Below are 20314 nucleotides of genomic sequence, written 5' to 3'. Positions count from 1 at the left end.
ACTAATAGATATAGTTTAAATGAATTTTTGACGTCTATAGCCATCAATGGCAGTGAATGAGTTAAGGATATGCAGGCTTCTTCCTGAATTATAACAACACTTTAGGTGAACAGAAGCCTCCAAATTGTGAATGTGACCATAAATTTGAGTTTTCTGCAATTGACTGGCGACCAATCCAAGGTGCACTCCATCATTTGCCCAAATTGAGCTTGTATAGCCTCCATGTTGCCCCCGACATTGAGGACAAGCTGTATAAAAAATGGACGGCTGGATAGATGTGAAATACAACAATCAATATGTAATGCCGGGGGGGTTTCATTAAATTCATTATGATGAAGAAATTGTAGTTAATTTATGCAAAGTACAATACATTTATTTTGGAGGGGATCGATATCTGGTCATAGTTTTAATATATACATGCATCATTCTAGCACATTGGGCAAAATGCTGCACACTGCATCTGTTGGGAGCAATTCACTTGTATTTTCCCTCAAGTGTTAGCTCACACAAAGTGTCCTCAAAGTGTATGAAATCTACTTGAGAAATCACCTTTGATGGGACAAGCCGAAAGTCACAGCAAACTAAGCCACACCCTCCATCTCTGCTGTAAATATTACTTTGCCGACTGACCTTCACTGAGCGGAACAATGTTTGTGCTCTTTGACAGCGGAAGGCCGTTTCCTCACTTCTGCAAAGAAACCTTTGTTCTTTCGCATTTCCCAATCTCGTAAGATCCCATATGAGAGATGTCGCAAAATTGACAAATCAGGATTTTTAATTCAACTTTTTTTTAGCATTGTGTACAAAATACACAGGCATCATTATTCACTGTAGTGTTCCATTCATTTATTGAGTTTTATTTTTGTTCACCGTGGGAAGTGTGTCTATACAAGGGCCACTGTTTGCTGTTTGAATCACACTGCGTATGTGTGTGTGTATCTACATCAGTTTGGGTTGCTGGGCAAAGTTCATTTTGCTAATATTTAACAGGACTTTTTTGGGTGATGTCGCGGAGCCCCCCGCACATAAAGAAGTTCCGGTACCATTGAAATATGTGGGATTATCACTTCTGTTCCATAATGACAATGCGGTAAGTCATCACATTTAATCTTACTTTAGAAGAGAAGAAAATGTTGACTTATCACCATTTGTACAGGCACATTCGAATTTAAATGAGTTTCTCCTTGGGTCAAGCTTTGTAAAATAAAATTTCAATGTGTTTAGATTGTATTAATTGATCTTTGTATTACACCAAAGTCTAAAAGTATAGAATACAAAAAAGAAAAGAAATATAGAACAATGATGTAGGCTATACAAATGTGAAATAATTATAGTTATAATTAAAAAGTAAATACCAAAACTTTCTCCGAGTGACAAATTATTATATGCTGTGTATGTCATTTACTGCGTTCTCATTAGCACAATGGAATTTACTTTTAAGATGAACCAAATTTTATGAGAACCGCCATTTCATCTTACTTTTCCCATAAGACTTGCTGTACAGTCCTTTAAGTGGCCACATTTTCCCATTGCTTTAATTAAACCTTCAGGTTTACCCGCTATTTTAATGCATTGTTTTATAGCCAGGTTTATTCTTGTTGAGTAATTATTCTGTCTTTAAATGGTGTAATACTTTCTGCCTGATTGGATTTACCTTTATGCTATTGGAAGTCTTCAGTTAGTACTGTAAATGTTTCTAATATGACCCAATACATAGTGTTGATCAGAAATTCTGTCTTTGTGCTGATTATATTGCTCAGTTTTGAGTGATGCTCTCAGATAGTGTGCTTGCAGTTTGCATTTCTAGAAATGAAATGTTTATTTTGTCTCCTATGAGAGACAAAGCCAACAACAACTACATTAGCATAATAATAACTGAGAAATATTTTTTTTAAGTCAGAAATGTTTGTGCATCTCTCGGAATAGATCTCATTAATGTGTAAATATGCATACCTAATGTTTTGGCTGGAGAGTGTAGTTTGACTTTTTTTTTTATTATTATTATGAAAATAATCATATGATGCCTTTTCATGCTTTTATGCAGTCATTGATTGTTTTCTTTCCAGGTCCCTTCTGCTATGATTAATGGATTACCTCCATTCAAATGCATAACGATGGACAATTTTGTTCTGTCTGTGGTTCTTCTGTTGTGCGGCACTCAAGGTGAGAGTTGAGCATAAAGCAAACTGCTGCTTCTCTGACTGGTGATGTTGATGATGATGTCACGGAGGCCAGTAAAATACCGTATGCATTAATAGCCAGAGTGCTTGTGTTGAAGTGCGGCACTACTTCTGTTTACACCCACAGACCATCCAGTTAGAAGAGCCCCTAATGATCCTGTGGCACTTTATGAATTTTCTCGCAAATATTATCAGTAAGATGGAACCATGTGACCATGGGAATTCGTAGTCATTGCAATTCCCAATAGAAGTACGTTAAAATGATGCTCATTAGTGTGCCATTCTCTGATTGCTAACTGTTTGTTTGGCCCAGATATATTTTTTTCTTTCTCAGGCCTCATTTCCTAAATGGATGCATAATTTATGATCCCGTAGGCCAAGTTCACCGCAAAGGAGTTATACATCACCCTGAGTATGGTGGTGTAAACCAATTAGTCCACATCTCTTTGCACGTTCATATGAGCTTGCGTTCAGACTCCTCATCCATTCGAGAATTCTTGCCCGTTACAGATTGATGAAACCATTTCCCCATAGGAACAAATGGAAAAGAATCATGAGACCTTTATTAACAGTTGTTTTGTGGAAAACACTACTTCACCTTTATATTTTTATGCAGGATCGTGAGTGGTCGGCAGTAACAATGAATACACAGAGACTTATATACTGTGCTAGAATAATTGTGCCTTTTATTCCCCGCAAACAGCAATCAACACCTGTGCTGTGCTAGAATAATTGTGCCTTTTATTCCCCGCAAACAGCAATCAACACCTGTGCTGTGCTAGAATAATTGTGCCTTTTATTCCCCGCAATCAGCAATCAACACCTGTGCTGTGCTAGAATAATTGTACCTTTTATTCCCAGCAAACAGCAATAAACACACCTCACTTTGCTAGAATAATGGTGCCTCTTATTCCCCGCAAACAGCAATCAACACACTTCAACGCTAAGCAGCATAATATGATCATCATCAGCGCTTACCTTGACACTAGACCGGAGAGCCGACGGTCCGGGTAGAACGAGCTGCAAAACGGCTGGGCGATCGTACTTATCCCACAGCTGACTCTACCCACACCGTGTGCCGCTCCGTCTTTTATTCGTTAACAAAAAGTTGTGAGCGTGAGAAACCGGGCCGGCCAAGCCCTCTCCCAGGCACCCTCGAAAACATGTTTGCGAAGCAGGGAGGACTACAGTATAAACAAGGCATTCACTCCCAGGCTGATTCCGCCCTTTATTTACAAATTGTTGGGCACCTGGACTCGTACAACAGTTCAGGACAACAACATATCCTTATATAAGAGGTTACATGAGGACATATCAAACCATGGTTATTTTCCCTTCAACAGTACATCTTATTTTGCTAGCATGTGAACTCGTGAAGAAGTTAGTTAATAGTAACATGTAAAACATTCAATACTTAAGAAGTGAGCTACTTTCCTTTTTCTTAAAAGTGGCAAAACAATAACTTCAGCATTCTCCTTTGAATCTTCTGCAGTTTCCGCTCTTATAAAGCTGTCGCCCGCCGGCTTGACTGTCCTCAGTGGGGACGAGGCCCGCTTTACCTGCAGCGTCCAGAGTGCAAAGTGGGATGTTATGCTGTGGGAGCTGAACAACACAGTGGTGGTCACCATCTCCAGAATTCACGGCGTGCTCTCCTCCCCCAACCCTAATGTAACTGCAGAAAAAAGCCGGGATGGAGATGGTTGGGTGTTTGTTCTTAAGAGTGTGGAGAGGCTCCATGAGGGTCAAGTTAGCTGTAACCTCGAAGGCAATGACAAGAAAACAGCAATCCTCTTTGTTCAAGGTCAGTATCAGATTTGTGCCCCAGTTTGTGATACAGACGCTCCCCTACTTACGAACATTCGAGTTACGAACAACGGTACATACGAACATTTCTGCGCGTACAGTATGTCGAAAAATGTTCGGAAAGAGATGCTGTAAGTTAGATTTTGTATTGCGCGTAGTGCTTCTTTCCGCCGCTAATACCGATGCTTGGCGCTGTGAGAGCTCATTGGAGGCTGAGCAACGTGTCGAGGAGGAGGAGGAAGAAACGCCGGTCCCCATGAAGCCGATTCCAGCGACGACGAAGAATCTCTCATGATATAAAATCTTCCTCTTCCTCCTCCTCCATCATCTCCTTAAGCATCGAGTACATCTTCCAAAAGTAAGTTAAACTTCATTTTATTTATCTTATTACGTACATGTACATACTGTGTGTGTGTGTCTCGCTCTCTCTCTCTAACATACGTAGTACAGTACAGTACTGTATGTATTCTCTCCATTTTATTAAGTTTTTTTCAGTACAAACCAATGCAGGTTACTTGTACAAGCCTTAAACATACTTATATAAACCTTCAATATACTTATATAGGCTTTAAACATAAATTATAATACAAAATATAACACTGAAGCAACTTACGAACAAATTCACCTTACAAACGATCGTCCGGAACGTAACTCGTTCGTAAGGTGGGGAGCGTCTGTATATATTTTTAATGTTGTATTTTTCATGTTTACATTAACGGACCAATTTTGATGTCGTTACTCGAGTCTCATGACAACAAGACTCGAGTAGACTTAAGTCCATAATTTTACGACTTGCTTTGCAAAAATTTACAAAAGACTCAGTCTTGAACTCCATGACATAAAAAGTAATTCAATGAACAAAAATAAAAAGGTTTCCCCTCAGCTTCTCGTCTTCTTGCGTATAGAATAAATTGCAAGCACAAAAATCTGCTGCACCGCTAGTGGTTGCAAAACACACTGAATATAACCTTGATAAGAAAAAAAGAAAGTAGCAAATGTTGCTTTGATTGTAGCCACCCACACACTCCTGCTGCTTCAACATATGAGCTCAACCAGAGAAAAACATGCATTTTGCCTTTCAAGCTGCTTTGTCTCTAGTTTTATTTGAACGGAACTGAAGAATTACATGTAATTATAACCGTTTTGTAGACGGAAAGAGAGGTATGTTGGGAATAACAAAAAAAAAGACATTTAAATAGAACAAATGGAATACAGGTGAGGTTAAGTAGAACTAAAAAGTAACTCATTTTTTTATCGTAACGTGAATGAAGTTAATGAAATGAAAAAATATCATGCCAATGCAGTTATCACTTAACCTACCATGCACGTTTTTGGAACGTGGGATCAAACCGTAATACCTGAAAAAAAAAACATTCAGGCTAGGGGACAACATGCCGAATGCACACAGGAAACACCACACTTGACTTCTGAACTATGAGGCAGATGTGCTCGCCAATCGTCCACCGTGCCACACAGAACATGTTCACAATGTCTCAATTTTGTAGTCCGTTGGCTTAAAAAAATAATGTTCCTCCAGCAAATATAACATTTGTTTAAAGATTTGTTTAAAGAAGTCAACCACCCAACATTATAACTGATACATTCAGCATTTGAATACAGTACAGCATATAAATGGGCTTTGATGACAACTGAACATGCAGTATTAATGGTGTCCTGTTTAGAATATGTATTTTAAACATTCCTTTTGTTTTGATATTGCTTGATTGTAGGAACAAGCTTTTTTTCCATGCCGATGGTTATAATTAATTAATTAATTAAATGTTTAGAAACATACTGATAATTGTGTTGCAGCTTATAACACTGGTAGCAATATTTTATCTTAATAATCTATTTGTTTTTCTATCTATTTTAATACCTTTTAATGATTGTTATATGTATATATATATATTAGATGAATCGTTTTCTTGGATTATAGTACACTTTTTTTTTTTTTTTTTTACACATTTTTACTCAAGGGAAATATAATTTTCCAATAAAATGATTCTATATTTGAAGACTATTAAAGCTACCAATAATGGTCATAATATGTAGTTAGCGTTATAATAGTGTTCCTTTTAAAAGCAAAACTGGTAGCAGTATTTTATGGGGACAGTTTTTTTAATGGCTTTTTTTTATACGAAATATTTGCACTTTAAATATAAAGCTATGAAATAGTTGTCAAATGTGTACATTCAATTTAATAATGGTGTACTTTACTTTTTTTTCTTCTTTTTTTTTTTTTTTTAGAAAATTGCACAACTCACTGCAAGCAAATACAACTGAATGTTTTCTCACAGTAAATTGACAGTTTTGTAAGATAAGGACTATTATACTATTAATAGTTTTGCTTTCCATGTGATAATGGTGACCTTTTCTTTTTCTTTTTTTTTAAATACAGTATAAAATGATACAACACTCATGCATAGATCATTACATACTGTATGTCCAGTCACATCGGCTACTTGATTAAAAGACACCATATTTCCTCTAATCACAAATAAATGATGTCCTGAAACATATAGTGACTATTGTTGCTGACACAGCATTATTCAGCCTGATGGAAATGGCATATCTCAGATGAGTTGACAAGTCATTAAAAGCCACAAGATTTGTATGGACTTTTGCTCCAGTGACCTTATCCTTCTGCTTGTTTGCATCCTTGCCCTTAAATTGAGAACTCAGCAAAATAAATACAAAAAAAAAAACTGTGCGAAAAATACCCTGCTGCTGCTGAAAAAAAAAAAAAAAGCAAGAGGAAGCCAATGAACCATCACATTTTCCAATATATTATAAAGACAGCTTCCATCGCCTGCCAGAACTGCAAATCCCCGCTGACATGTTCACTCATTAATAGTACTGTTAGTGAAACGGCACTCCGCCCTCCATGCCACACACCACACACCCCTCCGGCTGGCTGGAAGCAGACGATTGCTCTGACCTGACACAGCCTTGGAATTAACGGTGCATCCTGGCACGTCCACTTAACAGTCAGCAAGTCTGTGATTTGTGTACTGCAGCCTCACATAGAACGTTGGAAGGAAGCCACAAATCTGCTGCAGACCATCTCTATGCCTTTAATTGTCCAGATAGGGAGGATGTTTTATTTCTTTTATTTTTATCTTAATAATGCTTATGTGAACTAATCAGTGCTGTTGACTTCTCTCAATGTAGACCTCAACGCTCTCTAATTACAGCCCACCATATCGACACAAAAATCCTCCGCAGACAGTGATTAACAAACCTCATGGATCGCTTTTCCAATGTGTTATAGCGAGCTGCTGTTTATCATGGGGGTATATTCCTGACCCACCTGCGATAGGTGATCGTCTGCTATGTATTGAGATCATCATAAAAAAAAAAGGTTTTAGCCCTCCCACACACTTTTAACATGTTTAACCTTGTTCAAAGTCAGACCTATTAAAACATCCTTTTAAAGGGATTCCATCAAATCAGTTTTTCCTACTTTCCCCCACCTTTTTTTTTTTTTTTAAATGTGTGTGCATATGTGCGTGCGTGTGTGCTCATTAATTCACCTACAACTTATTAAAAATCCCATACCGTTTACCTAAACCGAATACTTCAGAATCCAGCTAGATTTGTTTAGTTGTCAGGAGACCCGAGGAAGGATCAAAGAAAAGAAAGAAAAGTGAAATCCAGCACCGACCAGACATCACCTACTACCCACCGGGTTACCAACCAGAATCTTTCACCAACCCCAGAAATATCTGAATTCCATTAAATTAGGGAGACCTCAAGAGACCAAAGGAAAGTTCAGTTTTTCCTTCTAATTTGACTGTGCGCCTCTCACACTCAGATTTTAAAGAGAATGAGAAGCGTCCTTTCAAGTCAGCTCTGTTCAATCCCACAACAGCGCAAAACGCCTGTTTTTGACTGCGCCAAGTTCCGTGTATTTAAATACCAAAATAAAGTCTAACCTGCCCCTGCGCAGATCACGAAATCAGACCCCATTGTGTGAGGAATGTTGTTATAAACCTCAATACTCCAAAAGTAAAGACAATTTCTGTGGTAATTTTGCACTATATAGACAATATCTGAATATATGAAATGAATCAAATTTGGACATGTATGTACATGATAAAAACTAGGGGTGTGCCCAAAAAATTGATTCTCATAAGAATCGCAATCCTCATTTAGTACGATCCAGAATCGATTTTAAATGTCCCAAAATCATTTTATTTAAATTATTTTATACTGTCTTGCCTTTGTCTGTGTGTGCCTTTATTTGGAGCGCTGTTTATGTTGTACCCGGTTTGGCCACTGAGGGGCAGTGTGGTTCCACGCGGTCTAATACACTGTTAAGTTGTAGCCACATTAGAGTTCTTTTGAGTGATAAAAGTACCGTGAGTAGCGCGCTAATTAGCATTAGCGAGTAAGACTGGAGTAGATCATTAGAATTCCTTGCACATCTATGGATTGAAGCAAAAATCATTGTCAATCAAATCATTTTGAATCAAAAATAGTTCTTAATCGAAAATCGATTCCGAATCGAATCGCAGACCCAAAAATCGGAATCAAATCGAATCGTGAGACATTCAAAGATTCCCACCCCTAGTAAAAACCTATAAAACAACAACAACATAATTGCTTAAAAATCTATGATTTAGCAGTGGCACAAACGATGAACCGCAATATAGACTTATTCAGTTATAATGGCCCCCCAGCCTCTCATCAGTCATTAGGAAAAAAGCTGCTGGTCGCGTGCCAACATTTGCTCTCACCAACCTCTAAATACATCTGGAGTCCACACTGAAAATGTACAGTTTTACAGCTGGAGAGTATGTTTTTCTTTGTGGCTCCAAATTCAGCAATCAAATAGTATTTGGCTCCGCCACTCATATTGCCTGACAACACGCTGTACCTCTGTACTCCATAGAGGCTTATTTGGCTGGCAGGGTACTAGATGAGGGGGAAAAGATGAGGAGCATTTGTCAGGCTTTTGACACTTTAAGGTGCTCAATCAATCAACTACATCAGTTTTTTCCTATAAGTGAACAGGCCAACCGAGGTGCTGCTGCTCATCATTTTGTCAGTGATAAACACTTTTTAGGGCACATCATTATTGCAAGTTTAATACTGCTATATAGATTTTATACTGGATGCTTTCGTAATCTAGTATTGTGACTTTTGATTTGCTTCAGTGGGTAATAATGATATAACAAATTCTTGCTTGAATCATCACAGATTTTAATCAGATGTGTAAAAAGTAATTTTACACCCAAGGTTAAATTACGGTACAATATATGAAATCACTAGCTATAATAAAGTATTTCTGAAAATATTTCTACATTCTGAGAGAAATCGCATATCACACTTGCAATATTGGAGTTGCCAAATTACCAATCATGGCAAATAATTAATTAAATAAATACAACCATGACACCTGCAAGTATGCAAATGTGTGAGCGTGACTGCCTTTTTCTGCTTCATTTCAGAAAGGGGCACTGTGAACGTCTTTGAAGACAATGTGGTAGCCTTAAAAGGGCAGTTGGTCCAGTTTAAGTGTGACGCCGTGGGATGGTACCCTGAACCTTCTTTGGATTGGGAAGTCAATGGTAAAAAGGTAAACAAATAAAAAGAATTATGTATTTTTGTGATACCACCACTATCAGTTAAAATGAGATATCATACTAAAGTCTGAGTAACATTTTGCAACAACACGGCTCACATACCTGTTGAGTGTGGTGAAACACAAATTATGGAGAAATGCAATAAGTAACAAGCAAGTCTGGATTTTTACAAACATTCAGTTAGCCATATATATATTTTTGAGTGTGATTCTAGTTATCTTTAAATGTCTAATTCCGCTTTGATTCCATTGTGTGGATGTGGCTATTGATTGCATAACTCCTTAACTACACCGCATGAATATTTATGTCAAGAAGCAAGATTGGATGTTGGCCCTAACTAGCCTTTAGGAAGTAGCCGGTGATTCTGTGGGTGCTGCAGATGGGCCCAGCCGCCTTGCTGCTGCGTCTCAACATCCACTGGCCACAGAATTAAGTCGATTAACGGCAGCGTGGCAGATGAACTGATCCCAGCAGCATTGCCTCTTGCTGGATTGAAGGATGAAGGCGACAAACACTCAATGGGTCAATGACATCACTATTTTTGGATGGTAAAAAGCGGAACCGTTCTCCGGTGGCGCCTCTGGTAAAAAAAGAAATAAAAAAAGGCAGAGCCATTGAGAAAACAAAGTAGCCTAAATAGCTTATTAATTCAAGAGACAGCAAAAAATGAAATACTAAAACATTAGTCATGGTGTAGCCTAAAGACTAGCATGCTAGCATAATTTGTAAATGGCCCTAACTTAACATTGAGTAGTTATTTTGGTGATTGATAATAAGGCCTGTAACCCCAAACACATTTTTGTCATTGTTGCAGTTTTAAAAGTTGTTAGAAGACTATCTTTGTCTTCCGCGTGTTCGTTGTTGTGCGGGTTGAGAGAATCCTGATTTTCTGAATACAGACTGGAGATCGGTGAACAGGTCCTTCGAAGGATTTATTTTACAGAATATTCTGGACACAAGCAAGTTTACAGACAAATGGCTGCAGTTCTTCTTGCTAGTGTATCTTTTCAGCGGACCCATATCATTCTTATACTATCTTGAAAAAGTATTACAACGCCTACTTTTTCCCCAAGCCCCTTTCAACACCCACCCGCCCCCTCTGCTGAGGAAATTAAAACAGTTATGACTAAATCTAAACAGTTATAACTAAATCTGGGCAGAAGACTGTCAACAAAACATTGGTCATGGTGTAGCCTAAAGACTAGCATGCTAGCATAATTTGTAAATGGGCCTAACTTAACATTAATTTGTTATTTTGGTGATTGATAATAAGGCCTGCAACCCCAAACATTTTTTGTCATTGTTGCAGTTTTAAAAGTCCAACATTGTTTATTGACCTACAGTAACCGGGTGGATCTCTCGCATTTCGCCACCCAGAAGTGTCTTGGTGCTAAACGTTTGTTTACAAGCATTAAGAATTAGCCTCAATAAGAACATGGCCATTTGTTCAGGAAAATGTTTCCAGTATGGTACTATGCAGCAAATAATCATGTGTTTGTCTGTCTGTGTGGCGTGAAGTTGAGCCAGAGCGAATACAACCTCATCAGTGAAGAGACGGGAAAGAGCCTCTTCACTGTGAGCAGCAACCTCAGCATGACTGCGACAAAAAGCTCACGTGTTGACTGTCTGGCCTCGGTGTCCGCCCTCCCCATGCCACTGATGGGCGGCATCCGTCTGACCGTCGGTGAGACACCGGCAGAGTCATTACAGTAAAACTTGGGGGATATGTTCCAGCCCTGTCTGTAATAGGTGAAAATTTGTGAGTCTGGTAGGCTCAAGCTGCGTGAATTCTGCCTAGCAACAAGTCGCAAAAAAGTAAACAAACCAGAAAAAGCACTTTTTTTCTTCTTCTTCTTTTACAATTAAATGGCAATTAGACAGCAAGGAAGAGCATAATATTTTTTTCTGGTTTGTACAGTTGTACAGTGCTGCAACACCATTTTTATCCTCATATCCAGTTTATCAAACTTACTCAATAACAAGTTACCATCTCTTTCCCAATGTGACTTTCCCTCCTCAGTTGCAGAGGTGGTGCAAGATGAAGATAACTGCACAGTCCCGTTGGCGGTAACGTCCTCCCTCACTGCTCTTCTCCTGCTCCTCCTGCTCTGCATCTGCTTTGTCCTCTGGTACAGAAGGAGACAAGCAAGTATGCACTTTTCTTTGAATTGCTTAGAGTGGAAGAAAAAAGTATCGCCTCTCCCCTTCTCATTTCTGTACACAGACTATGATTAAAGTATAATGAAGAAGCAAGGCGGTCACACTCTGTGATGTTGGCCTTCACCAAGGACGCGTAATTTTTTTTTCTGACTGTATAAAGAACATTAGTTGTCAGCAGAACTGTATACTTTTCCATGAACATTTTTGACAAAGTTCCACACAAGATCAACACAAAAGACTTTTGGGCAAGATGCAACAAAGAGCGATTTGAAGTCTCTTCATAGATCCCCATATCGACGCCTTCTTAAAATAATCGCCTAAGTATTTTCCCCCTCAGATTTTTCAGGTAACACAAAAGTAACCATTTGCATGATGTGGAGATGATTTAGGCAAAAAAAATATATATTTTAACTCTTTGACTGCCAGACGTTTTCAGAAACGGGATGTCGCCAGTGCCAGCCGATTTAAGCATTTTGACTGATCTTTCAAGGTCCACAGAAAATGTTGTGTTTGGACTATGGAAACACACATACTACCAAATGAAAGATTGAACTCTCATCTTTCATCAGAAAGAAAAGTTTGTTTCTACCTTATTCCGTTCTTCAGTAATCAACAATAGAAAATGGTTAGTTTCACCGAAATGCTCTGTTTTGAAACAAAAAGCGGAGAAAAAGAGCTTTTTGTGAAACGATGTTATTTCATGCACTCTAGTGAATTCTACACTTCTTTTTGTCCATGAATGATGCCACAAACACCTAAATAGTGCTTTACTTCTGTAATACACCACCACCACCAACAATGAAAAAGTGTTTTTAGATTTCAAAATACGTTTATTTCCATTCAACAGTGTAACAATTTGACAAAAGAATTTCACAAAATATTTACAAATGTGTGCAACTGTGGTACTATTTACAATTATGTGGATGTTTCAAATACAGTTTTTCTTTTTGTAACACTGCCCTGCGTGCAAGGAGAGGGAGCAGGATTTGCACAACAGAGTAGTTTCACTTCGATTGTCCGTTTCGCGTGCAGACGTTACACTTTCTTGACGGCCTTTTTTTCCGGGGAATAGCAAGTAGCAGACTGTACCCACTCCTCCGATGAATATGCATTGGACTCGGGGCACTCTTCGTCGTCCGATTGAACGTCCGCCTGAGCGTGCTCGGTTGTGCTCCGCGTTTTCCGGTGTTAGCATCGCTAGCCCGTGAACCTTTATGACGTCGTCATAGCCGCCGCGTCAGCTCTTCCAACTTCGGCGTCACCCTCGGAGTCACCATCATCATCATCATCATTGATGATGATCATCGTCGTCATCAATGTGCTCTTTAGCATTGGTCGATGCCTTTCGTCTTTGAAAAAAATTCCCAAGTGTGAGCTGCTTGCAACCGGTCGCCATTGTTCGCTTCTTCAGCCATCTAGCTCCGCCTCACGTCTTCTACTGCCGCGTCAATGCTTCCAACCTCGGAGTCACCATCATCGATGATGATCATCGTCGTCATCAATGTGCTCTTTAGCGTTGGTCGATGCCTTTCGTCTTTGAAAAAAATTCCCAAGCGTGAGCTGCTTGCAACCGGTCGCCATGTTCTCTTCCCTTCCCCAGCCATTGTCCCCTCTAGCTCCGCCTCACGTCTTCTATTGACGCCTACCCAATCTTGTCAAAAGAGAGTCATTGCTGCCATCTAGGGGCCAAAAATAGTCATTAGGCTAACTAGATCTGCTTGAAACTTTCACCACAGCTGGCCAAGGCTTTCCTCCACCCGTTTCCCCCCCAAAAAAATAAAAACATTTGAGAACGTCTTTTAACGTCCTTGGCGGCCCTCCGTAGGTTTTTACTAAACGCCATTTAACGTTTTTGGCAGTCAAAGAGTTAAGATGGGGACAATATATGAATGGTTTAAACTGTAGATGTAAGTTTCAAACGGTGAAAATATTCTGGGGACACATACAATGAAAACAGCAGAGGTCCCAGAATTGAACCCTGTGGAACACCATATGTTCCATTATACATGTGAATTCATATTGCACGTTTTCATCCGACCACTTTCATTTTTGCTCGACATAGTATGAAAAGATTTCAATAATAAAGATATCACACGTCGTACCATCAAAACAACCACTAGTTGAATTCCGAGCCCACCAAATTAGGCCAAGAAGCAATGTTACGTGATTACCTGCAGCCAATGAGGACCAAGCGGGGCGTTTTCATCATTTGCGTCGGGTGTGTGTCTTAACCTCTGCCGAACCTCACGGGTTCGATTGAACGCAGGTTAAGAACCACTGGTAAATGATTGAATACATTCCACTTTACTACAAAAACACTATACTGTATAAAAAAGTAATTTGTAACAGAAAGTCTACAAGCCCCATTACTGATATTTTAAGTCACTGTTCAGTTTGACACTTCTACTGTAACTTCAAATCTGATTTGTGATGTGGTCAGACATGGTGGTCAATACTTAGGAAGTGTCTATCTAATAAGGCTGCAGAGTTTATATACAGCAGTGTGGCCAAGAAGTAAGGGGTGTTGCAGAATCGGTTGTGGATCGTCCGTCCACTCTCAGGGAATCATTGAAGGCGGGGGAAGCTTGTCTCTCCACAGCACAACAACAACAAAAATTGCCTTGAGTCACACATTTAAGAGTTGTCGTAATCCCTGTAACTGATTGGAAAGCAGTGTAACGGACTCACGGCTGTGGTTCAAGGCTAAGGGATTATCTCCAGCAGCTGATGCTGTTCCCGAGTGCTCCGTTTACCATTACTCTGATTCTTACATTTTAAAGCTTGAGCTGGAGAAATGCAAGAGGAATGTTTTGCATCTCAATGAAGGTGCTTTGCCGCTCTATTTAATCGAGCCATACGCGAGAGTAATGTGTGCTTTGCAATTATTGGAAAAATACAACAAGCTGCTCCGGTTCCCCTCAGAGACTTGAGCAAAGGGGCTGTGGGGGGCCGGATTTATTATATAACGGCAAAGGCAGTTTCTCTCCCCTCAACAGTAACGGTTTTATATGTCTCATGGGGCTAACATTGTCTACAGCCTTGTTATATGATGTTCAAGCCTTGTTACAAAACTCATTAACACTCAGCTAACTGGAGGCTATTGAGCAGAATCCAAAACTAATAATTTCTGAAGTCTTTTATGGAGGCCCTGTTTCTTTTTTCAACGCATTGAAATGGCATAGTGTCTCTATGGTCAATGTAACGGTAGTTTCTGTGCTAAAAAAACAACAACCCCAAAACAAAACAAAATCTCTCTCTTTGTCTTTCAGAGAGAAGCACACAAGACGCAATAAGGTAAGAACTTAAATGTCTTTGGGCATTTCCTTAAACAGGTGCGGCAGCAAACAATTTTCAATAAAGCCTCCTTAAAAGTGAAGGGGCTTTTATTGTTGCTCAAGCAAATAAATTATGATTTTAAAATAGCTTGCACTAAATAAACACGAATGCCTTTGACTTCTTTAAGAGGCAGATAAAGCGCACATTATATATGTCAGCATTTTTCTCCACTGCTGACATTTTATAGTGTTTTCAGGGAGAGGACCAAGTCTCGTAAAACACGTTCCTTACTGACAGTGCACTTAATGATAAAAACAAGGCCCATGATAAATGACTGCAAGTGAGGCAATTGTTTCTTCACAACTAGAGATGAATCTATTTGAAAATCACTGTTATCAGCTCAATCACAATATTCCTAAAATCAACATAAGTCTATAACGAGAGTTCAGAATTGCTCAATTTGTTGTTGTCGTCGGAACAACAGTCGTTACATGGGTCGGGAAAGTTGCTCAATAAATATTGCATCAAATTTGTTAAGTTGAGGTCTTGTTATTCTTATTTGCCATCAGATTAATGTCCCCTTTCTTGTTTGGCTACTACGTCCACGGTTTGTGTCTTCTTTTTTTCTCCATCGGTTTGCTGTTGTGGCACACATTGGATGGCGGAAGTCGGAAAATTATTACTTAGTGCTAAATAATGAAATAGCGATGATTATAATTTGAAACGGTAATGCTAATGATGTGAAATTTGAACTCGGTTTATTCGTAAAATAAACAGTTTTATCCATTCTCCCAGAATACAGTGGAACCTCAAAATTAAACTGAAAATTTCTGGGAAAATTCACATATAAAGTTGCTAAACGTGAACATTATTAGTATCACCTTTGTTCCCTGAATGAGAGGAACAAGTAATAAACTTATAATAATAATGCATATATTTGTTGAGAGTGGGGTCAAGTCATATTTTACAATTTTAAAAATGTGCAGAATTTCACAAGTTACTTGATGTTAAAGATTAGATAGCCCTTAGTATGAACTGAAAAATGCACTGAGCTGTCACCAACATCTTACAAATGCAATTATGCCACCTAGTGGCAGAAAAATGACCTCCACACAAATCAATATCACACTCTTCAATCTTTTTAATTTTAACTCAATTTTATGATTATGAAATTGCTTGTTTTAAACACTAGAAGATGCAGCCGTGGTATGAGATACCGTAAAAGCCCTCCGATGGCCTGACTCAAGATTTCCCTATAACCACCAATTGGTAGATGATCTGCAATCACGCTCATCTCTCAGTCTGATTGCTGCACTTCACATACACTGAGGGGCAATCACGTGTTTCACCTCATTCTTCTGCTTCAGGGAGCAGAAGTTACATTCAATCAATAGGACTCAACCAATGTGTGCGGTGAGGCTCGCCAGATATTATTCACAGGCACCCTTTTAAATATAGCCCTTGATGTCGCCATGCCCCAAGTTGGCGTCTCTCGGAAAGAAGGCCTGCATCGGGGATCAAGTGACCTGGAACATGAGTGGCTCTGAGAAAACAGGACGTGAAGATTGTGTGGAGACCGTAGTAAAAAAACAATTTCCTGGACAGATTTCTGTGAGCAATTGCCGAAGCATCAACTATTTGACATGCCGAAGCAGTATGGCCCTTTCAGTAAGCACTGTTTACGGTGAGTGGAGGTGGTAACCCATGGCAACTGTTCTCTCTAACCAAGGAGGGATGTTTGTATATGCAACACAAATCTGTTATACAGGAATAAGGGTCTAATAAAAAAACAAAACAAAGCTGGACTTGATTGGCCAGGAGTACACTGGCCATTGGAGTTGCATGTGATAGTAAACTACCTTAGTTGTGGAGCATCAAAAGCTTTTGACACTGCGCTAAACGTGACCTTTGCTTAAGCATTTGGATAATTGCAGGTGTGCGGAATCAAACAATGGACAAAGTTTGGCTGCTGAGTCCACAGGTGGCAGGGTCAACTTGGGATATGTGAGCACAACAGGTGAGTATCAAAAAAGGCACTCAAGTAAGACTTGCAGTTCCTTAATAATATAATAAGGCTCAAGTCAAGTGAAAAAGTAGTTCTCCAGATAATTACTTGAGTAAGACTGAAAGTATTCAGTGAAAAAAAAAACACTGCTCAAGTGATGAGCAAGTTTAGATTTATTGCTTTTTTAAATCAGCTCATTTATATCAGACAAAAATATAAAATCCGGCAAATTCAAATCGAACTATAATAATAAAGATACTAATATATATATATATATATATATATACATACAGTATTTTAACTAAATAATACAAATTAAAGAAAAAACGTTTCCTCCATTGTTTTCTGCCACGCTTCATGTTAATATGTCCGTTTTCAAACTTTTCAGGTTGGAGACTTTGGTCTCTTGGTGTACAAACATCTTCATTTTCATGCCAGTGCAAGTCTAATTTAGACGCTTGGTAATTTGGACCTTGTTGCAACATGCCGGGCGTTCCAGTGAACCAAGGGTGCCCCCCCCCCCCCCCTGTTGCTGAATTTAAAGGGAATGAGTGGAATTGCTTTCTTTGGCCAGAAAAGAAGTTGGCTGTGTTCACTCTCACAACGGCGTTCTTCCTAATTGTACCCATACCAAAAGAAAGAAAACTCCATCCATGCGCAGTTAGATGCACTTTGATTAGACTTGCATTTTGCATGAAAATAGGACCCTCTGTGTGTGGTCATGTGACTGCCTGGCTCCATTTAATTAGTGAAATGGAGTCAACTGCTACTTGTGGTCACATTGGATTGTAGAGCTGAAATCTCTCTGCCAAACCAAAGTAAATCGATAGCACAGAAGTAATAATAAAGAATAAAATTAGTGAGCCATATGTGGGTCAATGTAATGAAAATTAAAATAAATACTCACGTAAAGGTAGAAAGTGTGTAATATTGAACCTACTTTGACAAAGTACAATTAATCCAAAACTGACTTAAAGATTACTACCCACCTCTGATAATGAGTTCTTGTCACAAATTCACATCTTGTTAATTATCATCAGCTCAATGAGGCGGATTTCCAGAAAACAATTAGGATTAGCTGAGTCTCTTTCTATATTTCTTCTGTTTAGTTTTTAATCCTGGTATACACATAAAGATTTGACCTGCATTTTATGAGAGGCAACATAGGCAGACTAAAATGACACGATAGAAATAAGTAAAGCAGTATTTATTCCCAAGTCTGGCACCAGCACAAACTTGCTGCATTACACGTGGAAACCAGATTCAATTGTTGTCCTTGACCATTTTTGTTTGTTCTATCTTCTATGCTTCGAAGTGTTAAAAGTAGAGGTGTCAGGCGATTAAAATTTTTGATCGTAATTAAGACCAAAACTTCAATAGTTTTATCTCTGTTCTAACATAAAAATTAACATAAAAAGTGGAAAAAATGCTGAACTAATAAAAATATGGCTGCATCTTCTAATGATCAAAACAAGTAATTTCATAATCATAGAATTGAGTTAAAATTAAAAAGATTGAAGAGTGTGATATTGATTTGTGTTGAGGTCATTTTTTTGCCACTAGGTGGCATAATTGCATTTGTAAGATGTTGGTGACAGCTCAGTGCATTTTTCAGTTCATACTAAGGGCTATCTAATCTTTAACATCAAGTAACTTGTGAAATTCTGCACATTTTTAAAATTGTAAAATGACTTGACCCCACTCTCAACAAATATATGCATTATTATTAAGTTTATTACTGCTAAATTTTGACGTGGACATGTCTGCTGCGTTGCGACTATAATCCCCCCCAGTAAAGGCTTTCCAAATAAGGGGCAGTCATCGCACGAAAAAAACAAAACAAAAAACAGTGGCGTTAAAGGAACTCTAAATTAACTCAAAATTAACGCACTAATTTTGACACCCCTAGTTCAAAGCATTGTGGCATGAGCAGCAGTGACATAATACAGGCCCAATTAATCTACACTAAATAATTCACATCTATCCATGATAGCAACTTTAGGATACTGTGTTCACACTGGAGTCCTCTGAAGCATTAAACCTAAAATAAAAGTAACTGATCTGCGGCTGGAAGGTTAGAGGAGACTAAATGACTTTTTCTCCCACCCTCCAGATGCAGTTTACAAAGAGTTAATGAAGGGAATTCATAGCCAGATGGATTTTGTCAGCGTTGATAAGGTAAGCTAGAGAAAGACAACATCACAACAGGGAGACAGAACGATTTTTAAGTTTGCTAGTGTTGAAAAAACTGGACCACTGATTTCATGAGTAGGGTTGACCTATCCTGGATGTACAAACTCAAACATCTACAGACTCACTGCTGCTCTCAACATTTTACAAAATACCAACCAAGACAGGGAGTTTCCTTTGTATACTTCCCTTCTCTACTAAAGCCACCTTTTTGTGTCCCTCAGGTCCCTGATGTCGTAACGTCAAGCAGTCTGTCCTTACATAGCGGCGGTCACGCCCAAGTCGGCCTTTCAGATGGGAACTCTAAGAACATCCGGAGAGTTACGACAGTTTGAACATATTTCATGTTAAAGTACCACTGATTGTCGCACCCACCTAAACGGGGCGAAATTCTTTCTCCGCATTTGACCCATCCCCCGAGGGAGCGGTGAGCAGCAGCAGGAGCCGCGCTCAGGAATCATTTGGTGATCTGTCTGAATTTGGATGTGAAGTACGTAGGTGTACAACTTTGTCGTGAAGCACAAGAGTTCTTAATGACAGTGGAACAATTTGTTTCGGAATGCTGGTTGACCACCATTTTGAATTTTATTTTTGACAAGGAATAATGGAAAAATAGAAGAGAAAGCTTTAAATACTCACAAGCAAGGATATTTTAATGTTTTTTTTTTTAAATATATATTTTAAAGTGAGCAATATATTAAAATAAATAATTTATGACAATGTTGATGAAAACCTTTGCACAATTCTAAAGAATTCCTGTACTCACAATATAGAGTTTTCAAATCCAATATAAATTTAGAACCTTGGCTATACAAGTATTGAAAAAGGGTGTGAATAATTTTGTACATGTAACATTTGTCATAAAATAAAAACAAAAAAACAACAGCAAATAGAGTATGACTAATCTTGCTTTTAATGGTGTCTTTAAAACTATATATTTTAAAGCATATCCCCTGCCGGGTTAACGGTGGATGTACCGATTTTGCAGCAGCGTTCCTCTTGCTAATGAGGAGTAAAAGAAACAAGCAAACTGGCCAATTTATTGAAACAACAATCTTGCTGCAAATGTGTGCGTGTGGAGCTCCTTCTTCCTTTCTTGTCTTCACTTGCTC

The 20314-nt window shown here is 38.7% G+C and overlaps 1 protein-coding gene across 2 annotated transcripts; it reads left to right on the top strand.

The window, feature by feature from the left end:
* The first annotated feature begins 978 nt into the window (after positions 1–978).
* Positions 979–20096, top strand: igsf5b (immunoglobulin superfamily, member 5b). Of its 2 annotated transcripts, XM_077565541.1 has the most exons (10): positions 979–1090; positions 2067–2163; positions 3673–3981; positions 9437–9564; positions 11090–11255; positions 11592–11720; positions 15001–15025; positions 16942–17024; positions 19126–19190; positions 19427–20096. In XM_077565541.1, exons 2-10 carry the CDS (start codon positions 2079–2081, stop codon positions 19535–19537), a joined length of 1101 nt encoding a protein of 366 aa, XP_077421667.1. In that variant the 5' UTR covers positions 979–1090; positions 2067–2078; the 3' UTR covers positions 19538–20096. The 2 variants fall into 2 exon arrangements, with proteins under 2 accessions (XP_077421667.1, XP_077421668.1); XM_077565542.1 differs by lacking the exon at positions 19126–19190.
* The last annotated feature ends 218 nt before the right edge of the window (positions 20097–20314 follow it).

Source organism: Vanacampus margaritifer, chromosome 5 (genome assembly GCF_051991255.1).
Source record: "Vanacampus margaritifer isolate UIUO_Vmar chromosome 5, RoL_Vmar_1.0, whole genome shotgun sequence".
NCBI classification, from domain to species: domain Eukaryota; kingdom Metazoa; phylum Chordata; class Actinopteri; order Syngnathiformes; family Syngnathidae; genus Vanacampus; species Vanacampus margaritifer.
This window is presented reverse-complemented; position numbering and strand designations above follow the sequence as displayed.

What these genes read in the sequence shown, in the direction of transcription:
- igsf5b (XM_077565541.1), top strand. Translation starts at nt 2,079, where the DNA reads ATGATTAATGGATTACCTCCATTCAAATGCATAACGATGGACAATTTT. An exon ending in AGCAATCCTCTTTGTTCAAG is followed by an intron (nt 3,982 to 9,436) that starts GTCAGTATCAGA and finishes GCTTCATTTCAG; the next exon opens with AAAGGGGCACTGTGAACGTC. An exon ending in GGGATATGTGAGCACAACAG is followed by an intron (nt 17,025 to 19,125) that starts GTGAGTATCAAA and finishes CCCACCCTCCAG; the next exon opens with ATGCAGTTTACAAAGAGTTA.